Here is a 20,064-nt window from a genome sequence, read left to right on the forward strand (position 1 = left end):
AGTCCAGTGCTTCTCCAGCCACATAGGATCACTATAATTTTCTCTGGACACACAACAAATGTCCATAGGTGTTGCTACAACATGAGCATTGTTTTAAATTTCAAGAACCCAGAGATAAAAGTCGTTCATGTCATTCTCTTGTTAGCGAAAGCAGACTTCCTTATACGTGGACGGGTGCGCCCAAAGTGTTAGCTGAATAGTGGTGGGGAGAGAAATGTAGGGATGGGTCACAGTTGGGCTCATTAAAACTTTGAGAATTTGTAATTCTGTTAGAAATAAGTAAATTGGTGTATTAGAAGAATTTACTACTCATGTTGTTGACAATATTAGACAGCTAACCTTATTTTTCAGTTTTGCATGTGAGAAAGTGGCCATCTATGACAAGTTTATTTGATGAAGAATACATGAAGTTTGAACCATTAAAGGTGAAGCAAATAGGCAGACAACTTCATCAGAACAGTAAAGGCCAATGTGAATAACCTTAGGCGATATACTAACGATATAGGTGAATTGCTCCTAAACTGGCAGCATGTTCATTCAGTAATGAAGGATTCTTTTTTTTTTTTAAGAAACATTCAAAATAGCCTCATCTTGAGTATCCCTACAGTATCCCCATGTAATGTGAACACTGTTAACACAACAGTATTAATTGTAGTATTAACAAACTAGCGAAAAACGATCTAGATTAAATAGCCTAGGCAGCAGGCTAAAGTATTTCAAATCTGCTTTGCAAACAATAATTGATGTGTACCTAATGGGTTACACTTTACTTGACAGTGTCGACATAAGAGTGACATGACACTGTCATGAACATGTCATAAACAAGTCATAAACGTTCTGTTATAAAGTGACATTCGGTTTTTGTCATAACAAGTTAATGTTAGGAATAGGTTTAGGTTTAGAGTTATGGTTAGGATTAGGGTTAGGGTTAGGTTTCATGTGTCATGACAGTATCATGTCACTCTTATGTCGATACTGTCAAGTAAAGTGTTACTAAAAAACCCTGCTGTACAGTGACCGCTGTCCTCTCCTCCTCCGCAGTGGTAAGGCTTGGTCAGATGAGGGGAGTAGCCTGGGCCCTGACCGCCACGCACGCGATGTGGAAAGTCTGGACCGCTACGCCATGGAGCGCTGGGAGGTCATTCTCCACTTCATGGTGGGTTCGCCCAGCGCTGCTGTCAGCCAAGACCTCGCCCAGCTACTCACCCAGGCTGGACTCATGAGGAGGTAGGAAGGAAGGAGGATCAGCAAAGGTTGAGTTGGTGTGTGTGTATAGGTGACGCATGTAGATACAGTTGCTCTCATAAGTTTACATACCCTGTACATATATGCTAAAGTTGACTAAAAGTTTTGAAAATGGATTTTAATGCCTTAATTAAACAAATGAGGAAAAATCCAACCTTTAAAGGGACACCAGGCAAGCCTGATGCTTTTTCTCTACGAAACTCCCCCTCGCTCGGTCTGAAGCTCTTTTCCTTTTCTTTGCGTCTTCAGTCAAGGGTTTTCGCTGCTTCTTCGCCGGCTCTGCCATACACGTTTGCAACAATCTTTAGCGTTTCGTTAGCCTTCCTCTGTGCTGTAAACTGATCCTGCTTCGGTCGGCGGGTAGGGTACACCGAACTTGTGGGATATTCTTCCTACAGGCAGTAGGGGTGGGCGAGACAGCCATTTGAGTCATTTAACCATATACCGACTTACGAAGATGATTAATTAACACGAAAACGTTGCCTGGTGTCCCTTTAAGGACACCAATTTTCTTTGTGAATAAATAATGTTTTGTAAATAAATAAATGTTTTTCCTTAAAATACAGGGGCTCATATACATACCCCTATGTTAAATTCCCATAGAGACAGGCAGATTTTTTATTTTTAAAGGCCAGTTATTTCATGGATCCAGAATACTATGCATCCTGATAAAGTTCCCTTGGACTTTGGAATTAAAATAGCCCCACATCATCACATACCCTTCACCATACCTAGAGATGGCATTGTTTTATTTCAGTAAGCCTAATAGCTGGTTTGATTTGCATTGAGAGATGATCTTATGGAAAGTACCCCATGCCAATCGTGAGAGCAACTGTAGCAATGGTTCCATTCCATCTGTCTGTGAGTTATACTCTCTCCCAAACAGCAGAATGTGTTTTAAACCAAGTAAAGTGTATTCTGAAACTGTGTTGTTAAGGATAGGGCAGGGCCGGTTCTAGCCTACTACATTTGGGTGGGCTGGGAGAAATTCTGGATGGGTAACATAGCAAAGTGGTCAAATTGGATCAAAATTGACATAAACACAAAACACTGAGTTGTTGTGTTGCTGCAGCCACCAGCCAGGGATGGGCAGTATTTCTGATAAATGTATTTAAAATAAGTATTTCAAATACAAAAGAGTATTTTGTCATTTGTATTTTATTTTGTTGAAGAAAATTACTTCATATTGTTTATCAAAATACTTTATAGGTGTGTATTTTTGTATTTTAAAAATACTGACAAAAATGGCAGCTAATGGAAGCCTCATAGTTCCCGGACGTTAACAATTAATAACAGCAGTGCAGTTACAGCAGTATAGACTGCCAACATTTCAGACTCAGATTTACATTCCTTTGCCTCATCCGAATAATAATAATAATAACAGTAATAGTAGTAAAGTAATAGTAGGCTATCAATAGCCTAATTATAATAATAAACGATTTATGTATCCACTATGACTTTTCTGCTGCTCAGTCTTTATCAGTTCCTCATCAAATACATTAAAAGAGGCTAAAAGCCCAATAAATGTGCCACACGTAATAGCCGAATATAAGATAACCCTTGCCTATCCCATTTCAATTAGGCAGCACTACACCACCACGAACAAGCTGTCATTACATTTTTGCGTTATAGGCCTACAACTTTTATGACGTGACGTTTCTTGGGCATAGACCTCTCCAGAATAAGTCCCGCCTCCTAACTTCCGTATCCATCCAACCTTCGGTCGTCAAATGTCTATGGGAAATAACATGGCGTTTTGAAAGATCGTACCTGTCAAACTCTGTAGGTGACAAAGTAGAAAAAGCTGGTGGGCAGATTGGCCTACACACTTCTGCCATCTAGTTTCCACTGGATTTTTTGATTGTCGGTGCCGTTCAAGTAGTTAAACGGCACTGACAATCAAAAAATCCAGTGGAAACTAGATGGCAGAAGTGTGTAGGCCAATCTGCCTACCATTTTTTTCTACTTCGCTACCTACAGATGTTTTACCGGTATGATATTTCGAAACGCCATGTTATTTCCCATAGACAATCGACACCCGGAAGTTGGATGGATACGGAAGTTACGGAGGCGGGACTTATTCTGGAGAGGTCTATTTAGCTTCACCATCACGTGAAGTTGTAACGCATGCGCAATGCTCATCTAGGCTGTGGATTTAAGTGGCTTAAAGGCAGCAAAAGTGGGATATAGTGCAACTGCTTCCCCAAAACAATTCCTCCTTAACTGTGTATTTAATCGTTTGATATGTGGATAACTTTCAGTGGACTAAACAAAAGGTAAAGATTTTGTTATCACAAGGCTAGCTGGTTCGTTATATGGCGAAGCATATAGCCAACTTTGTTTGCAGCAGTGAAGCTGAGTTTGTTTTTAACATTGTTGGAATTTAACCCCAACATATAGATACAAGAACCACAACACATAGTATGGCTTTGCCCACAAACTCTGGTACCAAGAGGAAAGCCTGCTAATGTAAGGAAGAATTCCTCACACCATCAGTCTCTGACTCTGCAGCCCAAAAGCTGTGTCTTTTATTGTATAGATGCACACAGAAAATAGGAAGCAAGACATAGCGACTTCATTGTGACATACTCTTATCTCACCCATACACACACACAGACAGGGTGCAGTTCCTGTCTGTCTGGGTGCACACTTAACTTGTACTCTCTGTTCTTAGAACTCAGCACAACAATATTTCTGCTTACACAAATGGTTACAATGATAATTTACAGGGTTCTCAAGTCTCACGCAATGGGTGTGAGACACACGCAATAGAGCTGCACAGTCCCGCCCACAGCCAAAACGCGGTTAGGTGCCGGATGTAAGATTCCCATTCATTTGTCCCATTGACGTTTGGAAAAATCCGTATCTAAAGAGTTTTACAGCATGTCTTAGGCTAACCAGCTACGGCATAAGTACTAACTCATAAGCATACAACATATCATTTTGAGTGAAAAAATCGAAGAGAAAATCCAAAAAAAGTCAAAGGTACAAGACTGTACATATTTTCATTTCCGAGCGAAGGAACTACTCATCCCATAAACCACCGCGCCTCACTGAATAATATATAAGCAATGCACGAACCAGCGCGAAATCATTTCCAACCGGGCGACAGCACGCGAACCCTTAACCTCCAAACAGTGATTTTTATATATAAAAATATAATATAGAATTTTATATATTAGTACAACCGTAGCTGGTTTTAAGTCTACCACGTGCAGTTAAGTTTTTATGGCTTACACCGCAATTGTCAACGGAGAAATTGCATTGAATTTTTACATCCGGCATCGGCTTTGGGCGGGACTGTGCAGCTCTATTGTCACAACTCTACCAGAGAGGGTTAAAGCGGAGCGAGAGGCACAAACGTTCGACAACTTCCGCGTTCGATTATTGCAAGGGGGAGGGGGGGGAATCCCCCTTTATGCAGACCAAAGTAAGCCCTCGCTGCACTAATGTCAATGGAGAATTTTACCAATTGGTCATTATGTCTTTCTGGATTTGTTGAGGGTTATTTGGAAAATTGTGTCATAATCTGTAAGTGTTTGTGATCATTTCAAGCCTAATAGTGTAATTTTTTAGTGTTCGGATTTGTAATAAAATAACTTAATATCAGACCATGCTGCTGCCAGTTACTGTCTGGTTGTTAGCATGCTAGCTAGCCTCTTAGCTAAGGTAACATTTTAAACGGAGAAGTGTAATTTGAAATGACAACTAGCTGAATAACATTACTGACATTAGTTAAAGTGAACTTGCAACAGTATATTAAGTTTAAGCGAAGTCCTTCAACTACTAGTCACTTGTTAGCGCATAGCTGTATTGCCATAGCTACTTCCATTCACTTGTATAGCATTTTAAGCTAGCGTTAGCTAGCTAGCTAGCTCAGTTCCCAGACTAATTCAATTATTCATTCCATGTCCTAAAAAACGATTCATTGGTATCATACATGATTATAGACAATAATACTGTGAACATAATTATGTTTAGTTTATTTAGTTAGAAATTTAATTTATTTAGAAAGTTTATTTAGTGATGTAAGGTGACACTCCCACTTATGCAGACCGGAACTGTCCCGTTTTGCTCCCATAGTAACGAATTACGTTGCTCTATCTTGCTAGTAATCAAGGATCTTTGACTCTACCTTTATATCAAAGATTCTATAGTTAACTAAGATGAATCATAAGATGATTCACCAATGGAACGAAATGGCACTAGTTCCGGACTAGGCGTAAATAGGCGTGTCAAAACAAACTTTACTCTGAATAAGCAATAATAACATATAAATATAATTTTGTATACTATTTTACAGTCATTGGTTGTGTGTGATGCCAATGAAACACTCTTTCGGACACGGAATGAACAATTTCATTTTGCCCCGTTAACCGAGCTAGCTAGCTAGCTAGCTAACGTTATCACAGTAAACGGAAAGTGAATGGGAATGTTCGCTAGCTAGCTAGGAGCTAAGAACTTTGGTTAAACACATATATTGTTGCCAACAAACCTGAAATAACACATGTTCAGCAACTTTGTGGTAGTCTACTAGTTCTATCAAAAAATATGTTAGGTTAGTTTATTAACCATCTCTGAGTCTAGAGCCTCTGAGAACAGGTGACTGTGCACCAGAGCTTTGAGGAGACAGTGACAGATCACAAACAAAGCTATTTTTGTCTTTATTTGTTTCGTTGGAAAATACAATTTCAATGTCGGAATGTTAGGGAGACATGTGGCTTGTAGAAAATGGGTTCAAAACTTACATCGCTGAATGTAGGGCTAAGGGATTGGTCATATTCCGAGAAAATGTTAATTTCTCCCATAGGAATACATAGACACGGACCTCCTGCTAGACTTCTAAATGGGCGTGACAGCTTCGAACCCCACGTCACAACGTGCCAGGAAGCCATGACGTAGCGTTGTCAAGTAGGGCTGGGACAACGCGTTGACGTAATCGATGACGTCGACGCAAAAAATGCGTCGACGCAAAATATGAGCGTCGATTCGCCAAGCCAGAGCCCGTCTACGGAGAGCCTGGCCTCTCGTATTATGTCCCATTGTACCGAATTTTGGTTGCAGTTCCAACAGATTCCACTAGGGGCGATTGCCATGAGTGCAGAATGAATGGGAGTCAATGGAGCTAGACGGCTAAATTTGTCTCTTTCACCTGATTGTCGTTGACAAATCTCAGATTTGATTATAGTTTGTATAACTTCAACATGGGTTATAGGTCAAAAGTTGAATGAACGAGTACTTATGTCCTTTTGATTTCTTACAGTTTGGGTCGTTGTTGCCCATAACACGCTAGCATTGTGCTACTGAGTGACATCATTGACACGTTTGAAAGGCTTTTTAGAACAATTAAGTGACTTTAAAAAATATAATACTCCACCAAGTGTATTTTCTTTGCCTCCCCTTTCGAATGCAATATTCAAATTACTTGAAAATTATATCCTGAGAAAAGTGGATTTTGAGGGGTACAGCTCCATAGACCTCCATGCATTCTGCACTCGTGGACGAGCGCCCTCATGTGGAACCACAGAAGGAACTGCAACCAGTTCAGAAACCGGAAGTTTTCCGAGAGTGGCAGTTCTCCCCATATTAGACATTCTCTGGTCAAGCATAACGTGTGCTGCTAAATATTTTTAATTTTACACCTTCAGTGTTTTCCATACTTTGACCAGAGAATGTCTAATAAGGGGAGAACTGCTTCACTGAATCTAAACAAATCAATCTAACCATGGAGGTGACCATAGTGGTGGCTTTCTTAATCTGTTTAAATATTTTTTCAACGTTTATAAGACATTAGTACATTTCTTTACACTGGAGGAATCACATACTACAACACATATTCATACCAACACGATCAAAGTTGTGATTACAGTTTTCTTTTAGCATGGGTTTCCTCCGTAAAATACATTAACATTTAACTTCACAGCCTGCGGTTAAAATCCTTAATTTCACGGACGTGTCTTGGCTTTACTTTTGAGGCAAAAAAACTTCACTCTTAACAGCCGCCAGTCTTTGATAAGACGTGAAATATCCACTGGAATGTTGTTTCTTTCTATTACACCTGTCAGGGAATCCGTGTTATGTGGCTAAGCTGCTCTCTAGCAGGTAAAACACATTTAAATAGCTATAGCCTACATTTAAAACAATTTATTGTCTAGAAATGATGCCACATGTCTACATCATATATAAAGAACTCTTTATAGACCAGTGGTCTACATTCAATGCTATATTGAAGCCACTTAGAAAATTTGTTTAGATCCAGTGACACTGCCGTCATGGAAAAGGAACGTCACACTACGGTCGTCTATTAATGTAGCCTCTGACTGGTTTTGAGGCCCTGGCAACAGGTGGCTGTGTGTGGCCACTGACTGATGCTGACTTAGCAATTTGGCATGAATTATTGTCATCATAATACTGAGATTCAGGAAGATGATCCAGGGCAAGATTAGAAACTTGGTTGCACAATACACTCATTCTCAACCTCAAGTTTCTTGAGAACTTTAATGGTCAGTTTCTTGAAAACTATAATCATCCTACCAGTCAATGTACTGACGGAATAGATTAAATTAGGGGTATGCACGGACGTCACGTTCTAGGTGGTAACCCAGCTGCATGGCAATGTTGGAGGCACTCGGCGTAAAGAACAGAATGAAGTACAATGGAGTGTTATGCACTTGGATGGATACATTAAGTGATTATAACCATGTCTAAACAACAGAAAAGCTCATCAAAATGCGTCCAAGATGCAAAGGCATATAGAGCAGGACTTGGACCACAAGAAAAGGTGCGATATTTCAAGAAATTATGGTTTATTGGCAGCGCCGATCCATATGCCTTTTTTGTGATCTCTGGCGACTTCAATCACATAACACTGGATTCCACACTCACAAATTTCTACCACTTTGTTGACTGCCCTACAAGGAAAAACAGGACAATAGACCTCAAGCATGCAAACGTGAGGGATGCATACAGTGCAAACCCTCTCCCCCCACTGGAAAAAGTCAGACCACAACCTCATTCATCTCCAGCCAATGTACAAGCCCAAAGTACAGAGGCTACCAGTTGCCACACGCACCTTCAGGAAGTGGACACCTGAAGCGGATGAGTCTCTGAGAGACTGCTTCGAGTGCATTGACTGGAGTGTTACAGAATGGACAGGACTTAGAGGAGGTCACACAGTGCACAACTGACTACCTGAACTTCTGCATGGACATTGTTGTTCCCACCAGAACGGTACGCTGCTTTCCCAACAACAAGCCTTGGATAACCAGCAATGTCAAGACCCTTCTTAACAGGAAAAAGATGGCGTTCAGAGAGGGGGACATGTCTGAGCTGAGGCGCGTGTAAGGGGAACTCAAAGTCAAGCTGAAGGAGGCTAAGGAGGACTACAGAAGGAAGGTGGAACAGAAGTTGCAGGAAAACAACTTGAAGGAGACATGGGACTGCATGAAGATTATCACTGGCCTGAAAAAGAGCAGCAGCTCTGTGGAGGGGGACCTGGACAGGGCGAACCAGTTGAACCACTTCTACAACAGGTTTGACTGCCCTGCTCCAGCTCCAATGGCGGTGGTCTGTCCACCACCCCCACACCCCCTCAATACCAGTGCAACACTCACCTCCATCATCACAGGCTATCGTACCCCCATCATCACTGGATATTAGAGGGTGACACGGGAAGCAATTTTCACTCCCGTCCCATCCCGAGCCCGCACAAATACTCCCGTCATATCCCGATCACGTGACAGCCCCCCCAAAAAAATTCTGTCCCGCAAAATCCCGAGAGAAAGACTCCCGAATCCCGTCCCGCTCCCTATGTTGATGTCTAAAGTTATCCGACTGTTAGGCTACAGTAGCGTGCGGTGACCATACATTTTGGTAGGGCAGAAAGCCTTGTCTAACTTTTCTTTAATAGCCGATCATTTTGGGCTATATTAAAATTACATACTTTACAGTACTTTGCTGTAGGCTATGCTTAAATCATTTCATAGTTAGATCTCATCCCATCAGTTAAGTTTGCACCGTTCTCATCACGTTAAACCAGCGAAGCATAGCAACGTTGCTATGAGTAAACAAAACAATTTTTTGTGTTCCGCCAGGGTTATGCGATAAATATATTGAGGAATGCGATCGTCAAGGTGTCATGCCCCAACATTGCATGACACATTAAACTCAACGAGAATCGCTTTCCCGGACAGCTCGTGCAATTGAATAGAGTTGTCCTTTGCTGATACTTTCGCCTGTAACTGTTTCTTTGCATCCATTTTGCCTTAGGGCCTATCGCTGAAGCTGATTGATTGTGAACAGGGCAGCTGCTTGTCTTGCTCTGATAGGCTACCAATCAACAACAAACGTATTGTGGGTTGTAATTGGTTCTCTTTTCTAAAACGAAATGCCTCACGTCTTTGGGCGCACTCACTGCATTGCAGCGTCATTTTTTAAGTTAATAATCTCTGGCTTCCCGCCAGCTCCCGTTTATTATTTCCTGTCCCGTCCCAATCACGTTACCAACAGTGAAATTTACTCCCGTACTGCGGGAAACCCGCGGGAATACCGTGACCCGCGGGAGTCCCGAAAAATTGTCACCCTCTACTGGATATTGCACCCCTCCCCCACATGGCGATCACGAACAATGAGGTGACAACGACCTCAGTCAACAGCCATCAGACACACAGATCCCAGATGCACCCCTCCCCCTCCCCTCCCCTTACACCCCCCACCATTACAACAGATCAAGTGAGAGCCCAACTAAAGAAACTGCGCAGCAATAAAGCAGCGGGGCCTGACAGACTGTGTCCAAGGCTACTCAAGGCCTGCGCTGCTGAACTGGGGGAGCCACTGAAGCACATCTTCAATTTGAGCCTACGCCTTGGAGTTCCAACACTGTGGAAGACATCATGTCTCACCCCTGTCCCTAAGAAGCCACACCCTAGTGAGCTTAATGACTACAGACCTGTCGCTCTTACATCACATGTGATGAAAACAATGGAGCGACTGGTCTTAGGTATGCTCAGACCCCAGGTACGCACTATACCCGTTACAGTTTGCATACCAGGAGAAAGTGGGCATGGACGATGCCATCACTTATCTTCTACACAGGACACATTCTCACCTAGACAAGGGGAAAAGTGCTGTGAGAATCATGTTCTTTGATTTCTCAAGTGCTTTTAACACCATCCAACCCCTCACACTGGGAGACAAGCTCTTGCAGATGGGTGTGGACGCTCACCTGGTAACCTGGATTACAGATGACCTGACTGAGCGACCACAGTTCGTCAGACTGAAGAACTGTCTCTCTGACACTGTGATCCGCAGCACCGGAGCGCCACAGGGAACTGTGCTCTCTCCAGTATTTGTGGGGTGCAATTGTGGGGTGTATCAGGAACGGGCAGGAGGAGGAGTACAGGAGCCTGGTGGAGGACTTTGTGCAATGGTGCAAACTCAATCATCTTCAACTCAACACTTCAAAGACCAAGGAGATGGTGGTGGATTTCCGCAGGTCTAAGCCCACTCTGCTACTAGTCCACATTGATGGGGTTAATGTGGAGGTGGTAAGCACCTACAAGTATCTGGGTCTCCACCTGGACAATAAACTGGACTGGTCAGCCAACACTGATGCACTCTACAAGAAAGGGCAGAGCAGGCTGTACTTCCTGAGGAGGCTGCGGTCCTTCAATGTGTGTAGCAAGCTCCTCAGGATGTTCTACCAGTCTGTTGTTGCCAGCGTCCTCTTCTATGCAGTAGTATGCTGGGGAGGAAGCACAAGGAAGAAGGATGCGGGGTGAATTGACAGGCTGGTAAGGAAAGCTGGCTCTGTAGTGGGAGCTGAACTGGAATGCATCACTTCACTATTTGACAAAAGGACCCTGAACAAACTGATCAACATCTTGGACAATGAGTGTCACCCACTCCACAGCACTATTGTTAAGCAGAAGAGCCTGATCAGCTGGAGACTTCGCTCACTGCCTTGCACAACAGACAGACTGAGAAAGTCATTTGTCCCCAGGGCCATTGAACTGTTCAATGCTTCACTTAAGGGAAGAGGAGAGATGGACTTCTCTGCATAGTCTGTCTGCCTCTTCACCCCCTCCATGTTTGGATACTGTCTGTCCACTAGCCACTTTTTACCACTAGCCACTTTTACCACTGTCTTTCTGCCTCACTGTTTGCGTGCTATATTAGCACATTAGCACATATGCATAACCCCTCCCTCCATGCCACAGCCGAACTGTGGCCACACTTATACCTTTTCTTAAAATAGTTATATATATAGTTATATAGATATATAGACTTTATTTCTGCATTGTTGCACTGTTGGACTTACTCATTTGCACTATCACCATGACCACTATCACCATTGCACTATCACCATGACACTCACTCACACAGAGCACCTTACCTTACCTTACTATGCACAGAGAATCACAGGCTCAGTCCCTGCGTCAGTCATTGCAAGCGCCTCTTATAAGTATAAGTATATATACTTTTTTGATCCCGTGAGGGAAATTTGGTATCTATCTTGATTGATTAATCACCACTATGTGGATACTGTTTTTATAATTGATTTAGATTAAGTGTTAGTTAGTATAATTTGTATTTTAGTATATTTAGTATATTCTTTATCTTCTACTGTCCTTATTGCTTAGTTGTGTTTTTATATTATATACTTTAATTACTTTTTCTGCTGCTAATGAATGTGTTTGTGTTGTCTGTATGCTACTGAGACCTTGAATTTCCCCTGGGGATCAAAAAAGTATCTATCTATCTATCTATCTATCTATCTATCTATGAGTTGTGTGAGGGAGACGCAGTACCAAGTCCAACCACAAGTGCCCCCCTTCCTCTGATAACTTCTGGCATTATCCTCCTTTCTCCCTGGTTTTTTAATAACTTTTGGAAGTCGATACCTACTCCAGATATTTTTCCCGGTCTGACCTATTGGTACAACCTAACACACCAATAATTAACCATTGTCCTTGACAATGTTAGGGATTTACTTCAGTGCCTAATGCTTTCTAATGAGGAGAGTATCTCCAATATGGCGACGTCCCGATCTGATGATACGCCATGCAAACCCCTAATAGACAGATATGGAAGGTTTGCAAAGTGATATCATGCATTATCATATTGCCTTTAAAGTATCAAAATACAAAAATACTGTATTTTATTTTGAAGCATGAAGCATGTAACCTGACTCTCGCCAGATGAATTTCGTTCCGCCTAGCACCACTCACATCCATCTGGGATCGGTTCCGTTGAGAGTGATTTCAGCACGAGATTGTATGGTAGAGCCAATCAGGACGCAGGGCGGGAGTTTCATAGATGTGATGTAGCGTAGAAGCGACTGTGAGACTGTTCTCAGCGTCACAGGTTGGCTTCGATGTGAGTGGTTGAAGTAGCACGTCAATAGATGACGGACAAGTGGCTTATCCAATCTTATGCAAGGATTTTTTAATAAGGCCCAGGCTTCTGAAGCACCACTCCAATGGATCGATCCCAGATGGATGAGTGGAGCTAGGCGGAACGAAATTCATCTGGCGAGAGTCAGGTTATGAAGCATGAGCATGAGACCCTAATGTGTTTTGTAGTTAATTTTATACACTGAAAATGAGGGTATGTGAGTGATATTTTATTTTAAAATACATTTTGATGTATTATTCCCCATCCCTGCCAATAGCTAGAGCTGATTTTTTAAATCATGACCTCCAGACCAACACTAAGCTACTCAATGACTTTGAGAAACAAAGATCTATGTAATAAATGTTTTTTTGGAGTTTTCCTTTATTACCTGACACATATACAGTGGGGAAAATAAGTACTGAACACGTCAACATTTTTTTCAGTAAGTATACTCAGGCTATTCGCATGATTTTCACCGGACATTAGTATTAACTTATGTAATCCACACATATATAAAAATCCAAACATTAATGTCTAAAAGTACAGTTATGGGTTAAAAAGTGGAATGGCACAGGGAAAACATATTGAACACACTAAGAAAAAGCAGTACACAAAGGCAAGGAATGGCCAGGAACAAAGTAGAATCTATAAGTAGTTAGAGAAATTATCCCTCCTATCTGTGCAAATTGATATAAGCTGGGTTAGTACATACTGGTAGGCTATAAAAAGTTTTTTTGTTACCAAGCTGTCACACAAGAAACATTTCATGATGGGTAAAAGCAAAGAGCTCTCCCAAGACCTTTGCAACCTTATTGTTGCAAAACATATCAATGGAACTGGTTACAGGTGTACTTCAAAACTTCAGAATCATCCAACAAGCAGTATTGTAGCCATTATCTGCAAGTGGAAGGAACATCACTGCATCATCAACTGGCAATGCACAGGATCTCCTTGCAAGATTTCTGACCAGGAAGTCAGAAGGATAGTCAGAAGAGTAGCCCAAGAGCCAAGGATCACTCGGAGAAAGCTCCAGAAAGACTTGGAGGCAGCAGATACAATTGTTACAGAGAAAATACACTCCACCGCCATGGCCTCTATGTACGCTCATCCCGCATGACTTTATTGCTGAAGAAAAATATGTCAAAGCTTGTTGAAAGTTTGCTACACAACATTTGGACAATCCTATGAAATACTGAGCGAATGGATTCTGGTCAGGCAAGAGCAAAATTGAACTTTGTCATACTACACACCATATTTGGAGGAGAAATGGCACTGTGCATCACCCTAAAAATACCCTACCAACAGTGAGGTTTGGAGGTGGTGGCATCATGGTGTGGGCTGTTTTTCATCTCATGGTATTAGCAGACTTCATACAGTTGAAGGAATGATAAATGGAGTCATTTTGTTCCGGGAGAATCTTTACATCCACACGGATGATGAGGATGAGACATGGCTAGACCTTCCAGCAGGACAATGATCCAAACCATTCAGCAAAGGAAGCTCTCAATTGGTTTCAGAGAAAGGAAATCAAGGCCCTGACTTCAATCCAATTGAACAGTTTTGGAAGTTAACTAAAGATCAGGATTCACAAGATGGACCCCTTAAATCTTCAATATTAAAGGACTATCTGTTCAAAAGAATGGGCGAAACTCACACCATTACGAATAAAGGCTTTTTCACAAAGTGTTTCAGTGTTCAATACTTTTTTCCTGTGTCATTCCACTTTATTACACATAACTCTACCTATGGACTTTAATGTGTGGATTTTTTTATATGGGTGGATTATCTGAGTTAATACTAATGTCAGGTGAAAATTTCATGCAAATAGCCTCATTGGAAGTATACTTACTGAAAAAAATGTTGACATGTTCAATACTTATTTCCCCTGCTGTACATAGGCCTACTGCACAGCTATTTACCAGCTAGCTACCATTACACTCAACACCAACTCATCTACATCCAAGCTGGATTTGAGGCTGCACACTGCACAGATGCACAACTGGAAAAGTCTTGATTTTGTTTGGGTGGGCAAGACAATGCTTGGGTGGGCTTAGCCCGAGCCTGGGATAGGGTGTCATAGATCCAGATAGAATTGGTTAGAGCTGGGTGACATGTATGAACACTAAGATGACTCATAATAAGATGCTAGTGCCTTATATAACAAATAAACCATTTTAGAGCCAGAGAAATACCAGACAAAGTAAGACATGATTTAAAACAAATTAAATGGGCAAATGGGCTTACAGTCAAAGCAACTATGCTAATACATCAAATTATCAACAAGACGTCTCTGTTTATTTCCACTAATTCATTTTCTGGAGAATTCCCTGCCATTATGTTTAATGAAGGCAAATGTGACTTGCACACTTACTTCTCCATCTAATGGTTTAGGGGATTGGGTTGGCGGTTGCATAAACACTGAAATTGGCACTGGTGCATTGTCATTAGTTTTATTCAAATTTAAACACGCCCAGATGATCAATGTACACCCTTGCAACTGAAAACTGAATTACCCTGTCGCAGACTTGGTAAAAATAATGGAGTGCCACCATTTTCAGATTACGTGCTGATGTGCTTACATAATTGCAAAAGGGTTCTCTAATGTTTTCTCAGTTAGCCTTTTAAAATGAAATCAGATAGTAAACAATCTGAAAATTGCTGCCCTGATTAAAAAAAAAACAGTGCAAATGATCTTAGCTGGTATTCTGTCTATAATGGAGTGGAATAGACATTTCTAAGTGTCTCCAAACTTTTGACTGGTAGTATACATCCCATGTACTGTATATTATATAAATACTCAAGGTAACCCAAGCATCATCCTATATCTCTTCTTGTCTCTTCTTGTCATCTCTTCCCTCTTCCCTTTTCCCTCTCTATCCCTCCCATTGGCAGTGAGGTGGGGGACGCTCCCTGTATCACCTCCTCTGGCTTCCAGTTCCTGCTGCTGGACACGGCATCCCAGCTTTGGTACCTAACCCTGCAGTACCTCAACACTGCTCAGGTCAGTCAGCACCTACACGCTGCAGTTGTAACTTGCGTGTGTTTTACTGCGTGGTTCAGCCCTGGGCTCGAATCCATGAACTTGCGACACTGCAGACTGGGAGGCTGGCATGATTGCAGGGAGGCTACAACCAAAGATCCTTTAGAACACAAGATAAAGCAGCTCAGGCTTCTACAATGGGATGGAATTGTACACAGTTCCTGTCTCCTAAAATGGCGTGGTGCTGGCGAACCCTACGTCATAAGGGAACAGGAAGAACCCTTCTGTGAATCGTCTCACTTTCTTAACCGTCTCTGCTACAACCTTAAGACGGGGATCACACTGACCAGCGGCAAGCGGCAGGTTTCCTATTGTCCTCTATGGTTCGGCAGCAGAACAGTGGCAGCGCTAGCATGACGCTAATGTTGAACAAGCTGAGCGTTGAACTTGGTTCAACTTTGAAAGCACAACGCGAGCGTATTCAATTGTCAGTTTAGGCAAACCGTTTGTGTTAGAAACGAGATAGAACTTATTATGGTCTGAGTGTTGCGTTACGCTTGCTGCTGCTGCTAGCCAATGCGATCCCCCCCTAAAGCATCGGGGGGAGGTTTATTCACTGCACAGTTACAGTACCCACTGGCTACACTGAGACTCACTTTCAGTACCTCCGTGCAGCAGTATGAGCCTACATTTACATATCACATCATATACGTCAAACACAATAACTCAGGTTACAGCCATGTAACTTTATGGATATAAGAGATTGGGGTAATACTGTATGTTTCAGTTTCATCTGTTTGTTGAGTGCAGAGTGGACAAAACGTCTTTTAAAATGGTCTCTTTTCCAATTTAACACCCTCTATGTGCCGCCGGATGGTGGTGGTGTGAAAAATGTGTTCAGAGGATGGTCAGTGTTATTTGCTATTGTTCATGCCAGGTGTGTGAGGGCTCTGTCATTCATGTCATTCATGAAAGTGGGAAGGCTGATTATTTTGGAGGCAGTATGTATGATTTTAAGGAGTTTTTGTAGGTGATTGTTAACATTGTAAAAAAAACGGGGGGGGGGGGGGGTGTTGAATCCTGCAACAGCAGGAGGTAGGGGGCAAAAGACAGAATTTGGCATGGTTATGAATAATTATGGGATTAACTGTAAGTGATGAAACTCACAAACATACACACACACACACACACACACACTCATCCACACAGAGTTGGTTCCTCTTGTAAATATTTACATCACAGAAGGATTGTGTGTAATGTTGGACTAGGTTTGTTTTCCTTACTTTGCAAACTGCTGAAGACTTTCAGTCCTAGTTAACAAAGATCTAGCCCAACTGGTTCATAGCCCTACTGGTAGTTCATAACCCTCCCAGGTCAGAACTGCATCACTAAGAGGCAGACTACACCGGACACGTTACTGAAGTGTTCTATGCTGCAACAATTAGCTTGCACTGTAATCACTGGAACTACACCAGACGTGACAGCGGTGCACACAGAAAAATTAGACTAGTCTTCTAAAACAATTTTTCCGCTCTGTGAACGCTTCGCTTCTGCTCCTGGTGTAGCCTGGCTGTTCCTGGGTGGCTTGTAGTACTCTGCATGGTAGCTGTACTCATAATTTCCCTAACTATTAGCCGTGTCTTATACATTGATTTTGCAAAATGCCTTCAGCTATGAGGTTAATACATGGGGGCAGATAATATGGTATTTAGGCCTGTCACGATAACAAATTTTGCTGGACGATAAATTGTCTCAGAAATTAAGCGATAATATTGTCGTTCTGAGAATTTTCCTCGGGAAGAGGAAGACAGCCCACTTGTTGTGTTTTTTTTTCCCAACTGGGAAAACTGCAGCGGATGATTGTGTTTTAGATGCATATGCATGTTTGTTCTGTTGCCGCTTTTAATTAGTGGGTTTGATCCAGCAAGACCACAGCATGGCAAAGCCATGCTGTGGTCTTGCTGGATTCTTAAGTTTTCTTTATTTCTTTATTAGTGGGTTTGATCCAGCAAGACCACAGCATGGCTTTCAGCCATGCTGTGGGCTTGCGGAGCAAGCCCACTATTGTTCTTCTTAAGTTTTCTTATTAGTGGGTTTGATCCAGCAAGCCCACTATTGTTCTTCTTAAGTTTTCTTATTATTAGTGGGTTTGATCCAGCAAGCCCACTATTGTTCTTCTTAAGTTTACTTATTAGTGGGTTTGATCCAGCAAGCCCACTATTGTTCTTCTTAAGTTTTCTTATTATTAGTGGGTTTGCTCCAGCAAGACCACAGCATGGCTTTGCCATGCTGTGGGCTTGCGGAGCAAGCCCACTATTGTTCTTCTTAAGTTTTCTTATTATTATTATTATATCTTCCTATTCACCCACTTTTTGGCCGAACTACTGCTCCTAGACCGTTTGAGCTATCGACGCGGTTCGAACTCCAAAAATTCAGGCCCGAACCGGTGTAACTTGCTTGTTGATTTCGTGTCGCTGGCCCTTGTCGTTTTCGCGGTATTCACGTTTTTCTGCGTTTTTTGGGCCCATTGAAATGAATGGCGGAATGTTCAGAATTCAAATTTCGATTGTGACATCACAGCTCTAATTGCTTAAGCTTGCACCTGGAAGAGTTCTAAGCCACCTGGCAGAGCTCTAATGGGCTGGGCTGGGCTGTCTGTGTATATGAAGGTGTGTGCATGTAACTTTTGACCCGTATGTCCGATTTTCATAAATGAGGTACCGTTGGAATCCTTGGACGAGGCCGAGTTCCATGCCCCTGATCAAACCCACTCTTGCAGTTCCTCGGAACCGCAATTCTAGTTATTATTATTATTTATTATTCCTGTTCACCCACTTTTTGGCCGAACTACTGCTCCTAGACCGTTTGAGCTATCGACGCGGTTCGAACTCCAAAAATTCAGGCCCGAACCGGTGTAACTTGCTTGTTGATTTCGTGTCGCTGGCCCTTGTCGTTTTCGCGGTATTCCCGTTTTTCTGCGTTTTTTGGGCCCATTGAAATGAATGGCGGAATGTTCAGAATTCAAATTTCGATTGTGACATCACAGCTCTAATTGCTTAAGCTTGCACCTGGAAGAGTTCTAAGCCACCTGGCAGAGCTATAATGGGCTGGGCTGGGCTGTCTGTGTATATGAAGGTGTGTGCATGTAACTTTTGACCCGTATGTCCGATTTTCATAAATGAGGTACCGTTGGAATCCTTGGATAAGGCCGAGTTCCATGCCCCTGATCAAACCCACTCTTGCAGTTCCTCGGAACCGCAATTCTAGTTAGTGGGTTTGATCCAGCAAGACCACAGCATGGCGAAGCCATGCTGTGGGCTTGCGGAGCAAGCCCACTATTGTTCTTCTTAAGTTTACTTTATTTATTTATTTATTATTCCTTTTCACCCACTTTTTGGCCGAACTACTGCTCCTAGACCGTTTGAGCTATCAACGCGGTTCGAACTCCAAAAATTCAGGCCCGAACCGGTGTAACTTGCTTGTTAATTTCGTGTCGCTGGCCCTTGTCGTTTTCGCGGTATTCCCGTTTTTCTGCGTTTTTTGGGCCCATTGAAATGAATGGCGGAATGTTCAGAATTCAAATTTCGATTGTGACATCACAGCTCTAATTGCTTAAGCTTGCACCTGGAAGAGTTCTAAGCCACCTGGCAGAGCTCTAATGGGCTGGGCTGGGCTGTCTGTGTATATGAAGGTGTGTTCATGTAACTTTTGACCCGTATGTCCGATTTTCATAAATGAGGTACCGTTGGAATCCTTGGATGAGGCCGAGTTCCATGCTCCTGATCAAACCCACTCTTGCAGTTCCTCGGAACCGCAATTCTAGTTATTATATCTTCCTATTCACCCACTTTTTGGCCGAACTACTGCTCCTAGACCGTTTGAGCTATCGGCGCGGTTCGAACTCCAAAAATTCAGGCCCGAACCGGTGTAACTTGCTTGTTGATTTCGTGTCGCTGGCCCTTGTCGTTTTCGCGGTATTCCCGTTTTTCTGCGTTTTTTGGGCCCATTGAAATGAATGGCGGAATGTTCAGAATTCAAATTTCGATTGTGACATCACAGCTCTAATTGCTTAAGCTTGCACCTGGAAGAGTTCTAAGCCACCTGGCAGAGCTCTAATGGGCTGGGCTGGGCTGTCTGTGTATATGAAGGTGTGTGCATGTAACTTTTGACCCGTATGTCCAATTTTCATAAATGAGGTACCGTTGGAATCCTTGGATGAGGCCGAGTTCCATGCCCCTGATCAAACCCACTCTTGCAGTTCCTCGGAACCGCAATTCTAGTTATTATATCTTCCTATAAGCCCACTTTTTGGCCGAACTACTGCTCCTAGACCGTTTGAGCTATCGACGCGGTTCGAACTCCAAAAATTCAGGCCCGAACCGGTGTAACTTGCTTGTTAATTTCGTGTCGCTGGCCCTTGTCGTTTTCGCGGTATTCCCGTTTTT

At 42.5% G+C, this 20,064-nt stretch overlaps 1 protein-coding gene across 1 annotated transcript in view; it reads left to right on the forward strand.

The window, feature by feature from the left end:
- The window catches only part of gtf2h4 (general transcription factor IIH, polypeptide 4), a 37,834-nt gene that overhangs the window by 7,677 nt on the left and 10,093 nt on the right, over positions 1-20,064 (forward strand). The window contains exons 5-6 of the mRNA XM_076301536.1: positions 1,042-1,227; positions 15,532-15,640. Coding sequence (XP_076157651.1) covers positions 1,042-1,227; positions 15,532-15,640 — 295 coding nt within the window. The remainder of the gene's footprint in view (positions 1-1,041; positions 1,228-15,531; positions 15,641-20,064) is intronic.

The sequence above is a fragment of the Alosa pseudoharengus genome, unplaced genomic scaffold (assembly GCF_046254945.1).
Source record: "Alosa pseudoharengus isolate Yale_2024_CS ecotype anadromous, Long Island Sound unplaced genomic scaffold, YU_APseudo_1.1 YU_APseudo_1.1_scf_23, whole genome shotgun sequence".
Classification (NCBI taxonomy): domain Eukaryota; kingdom Metazoa; phylum Chordata; class Actinopteri; order Clupeiformes; family Clupeidae; genus Alosa; species Alosa pseudoharengus.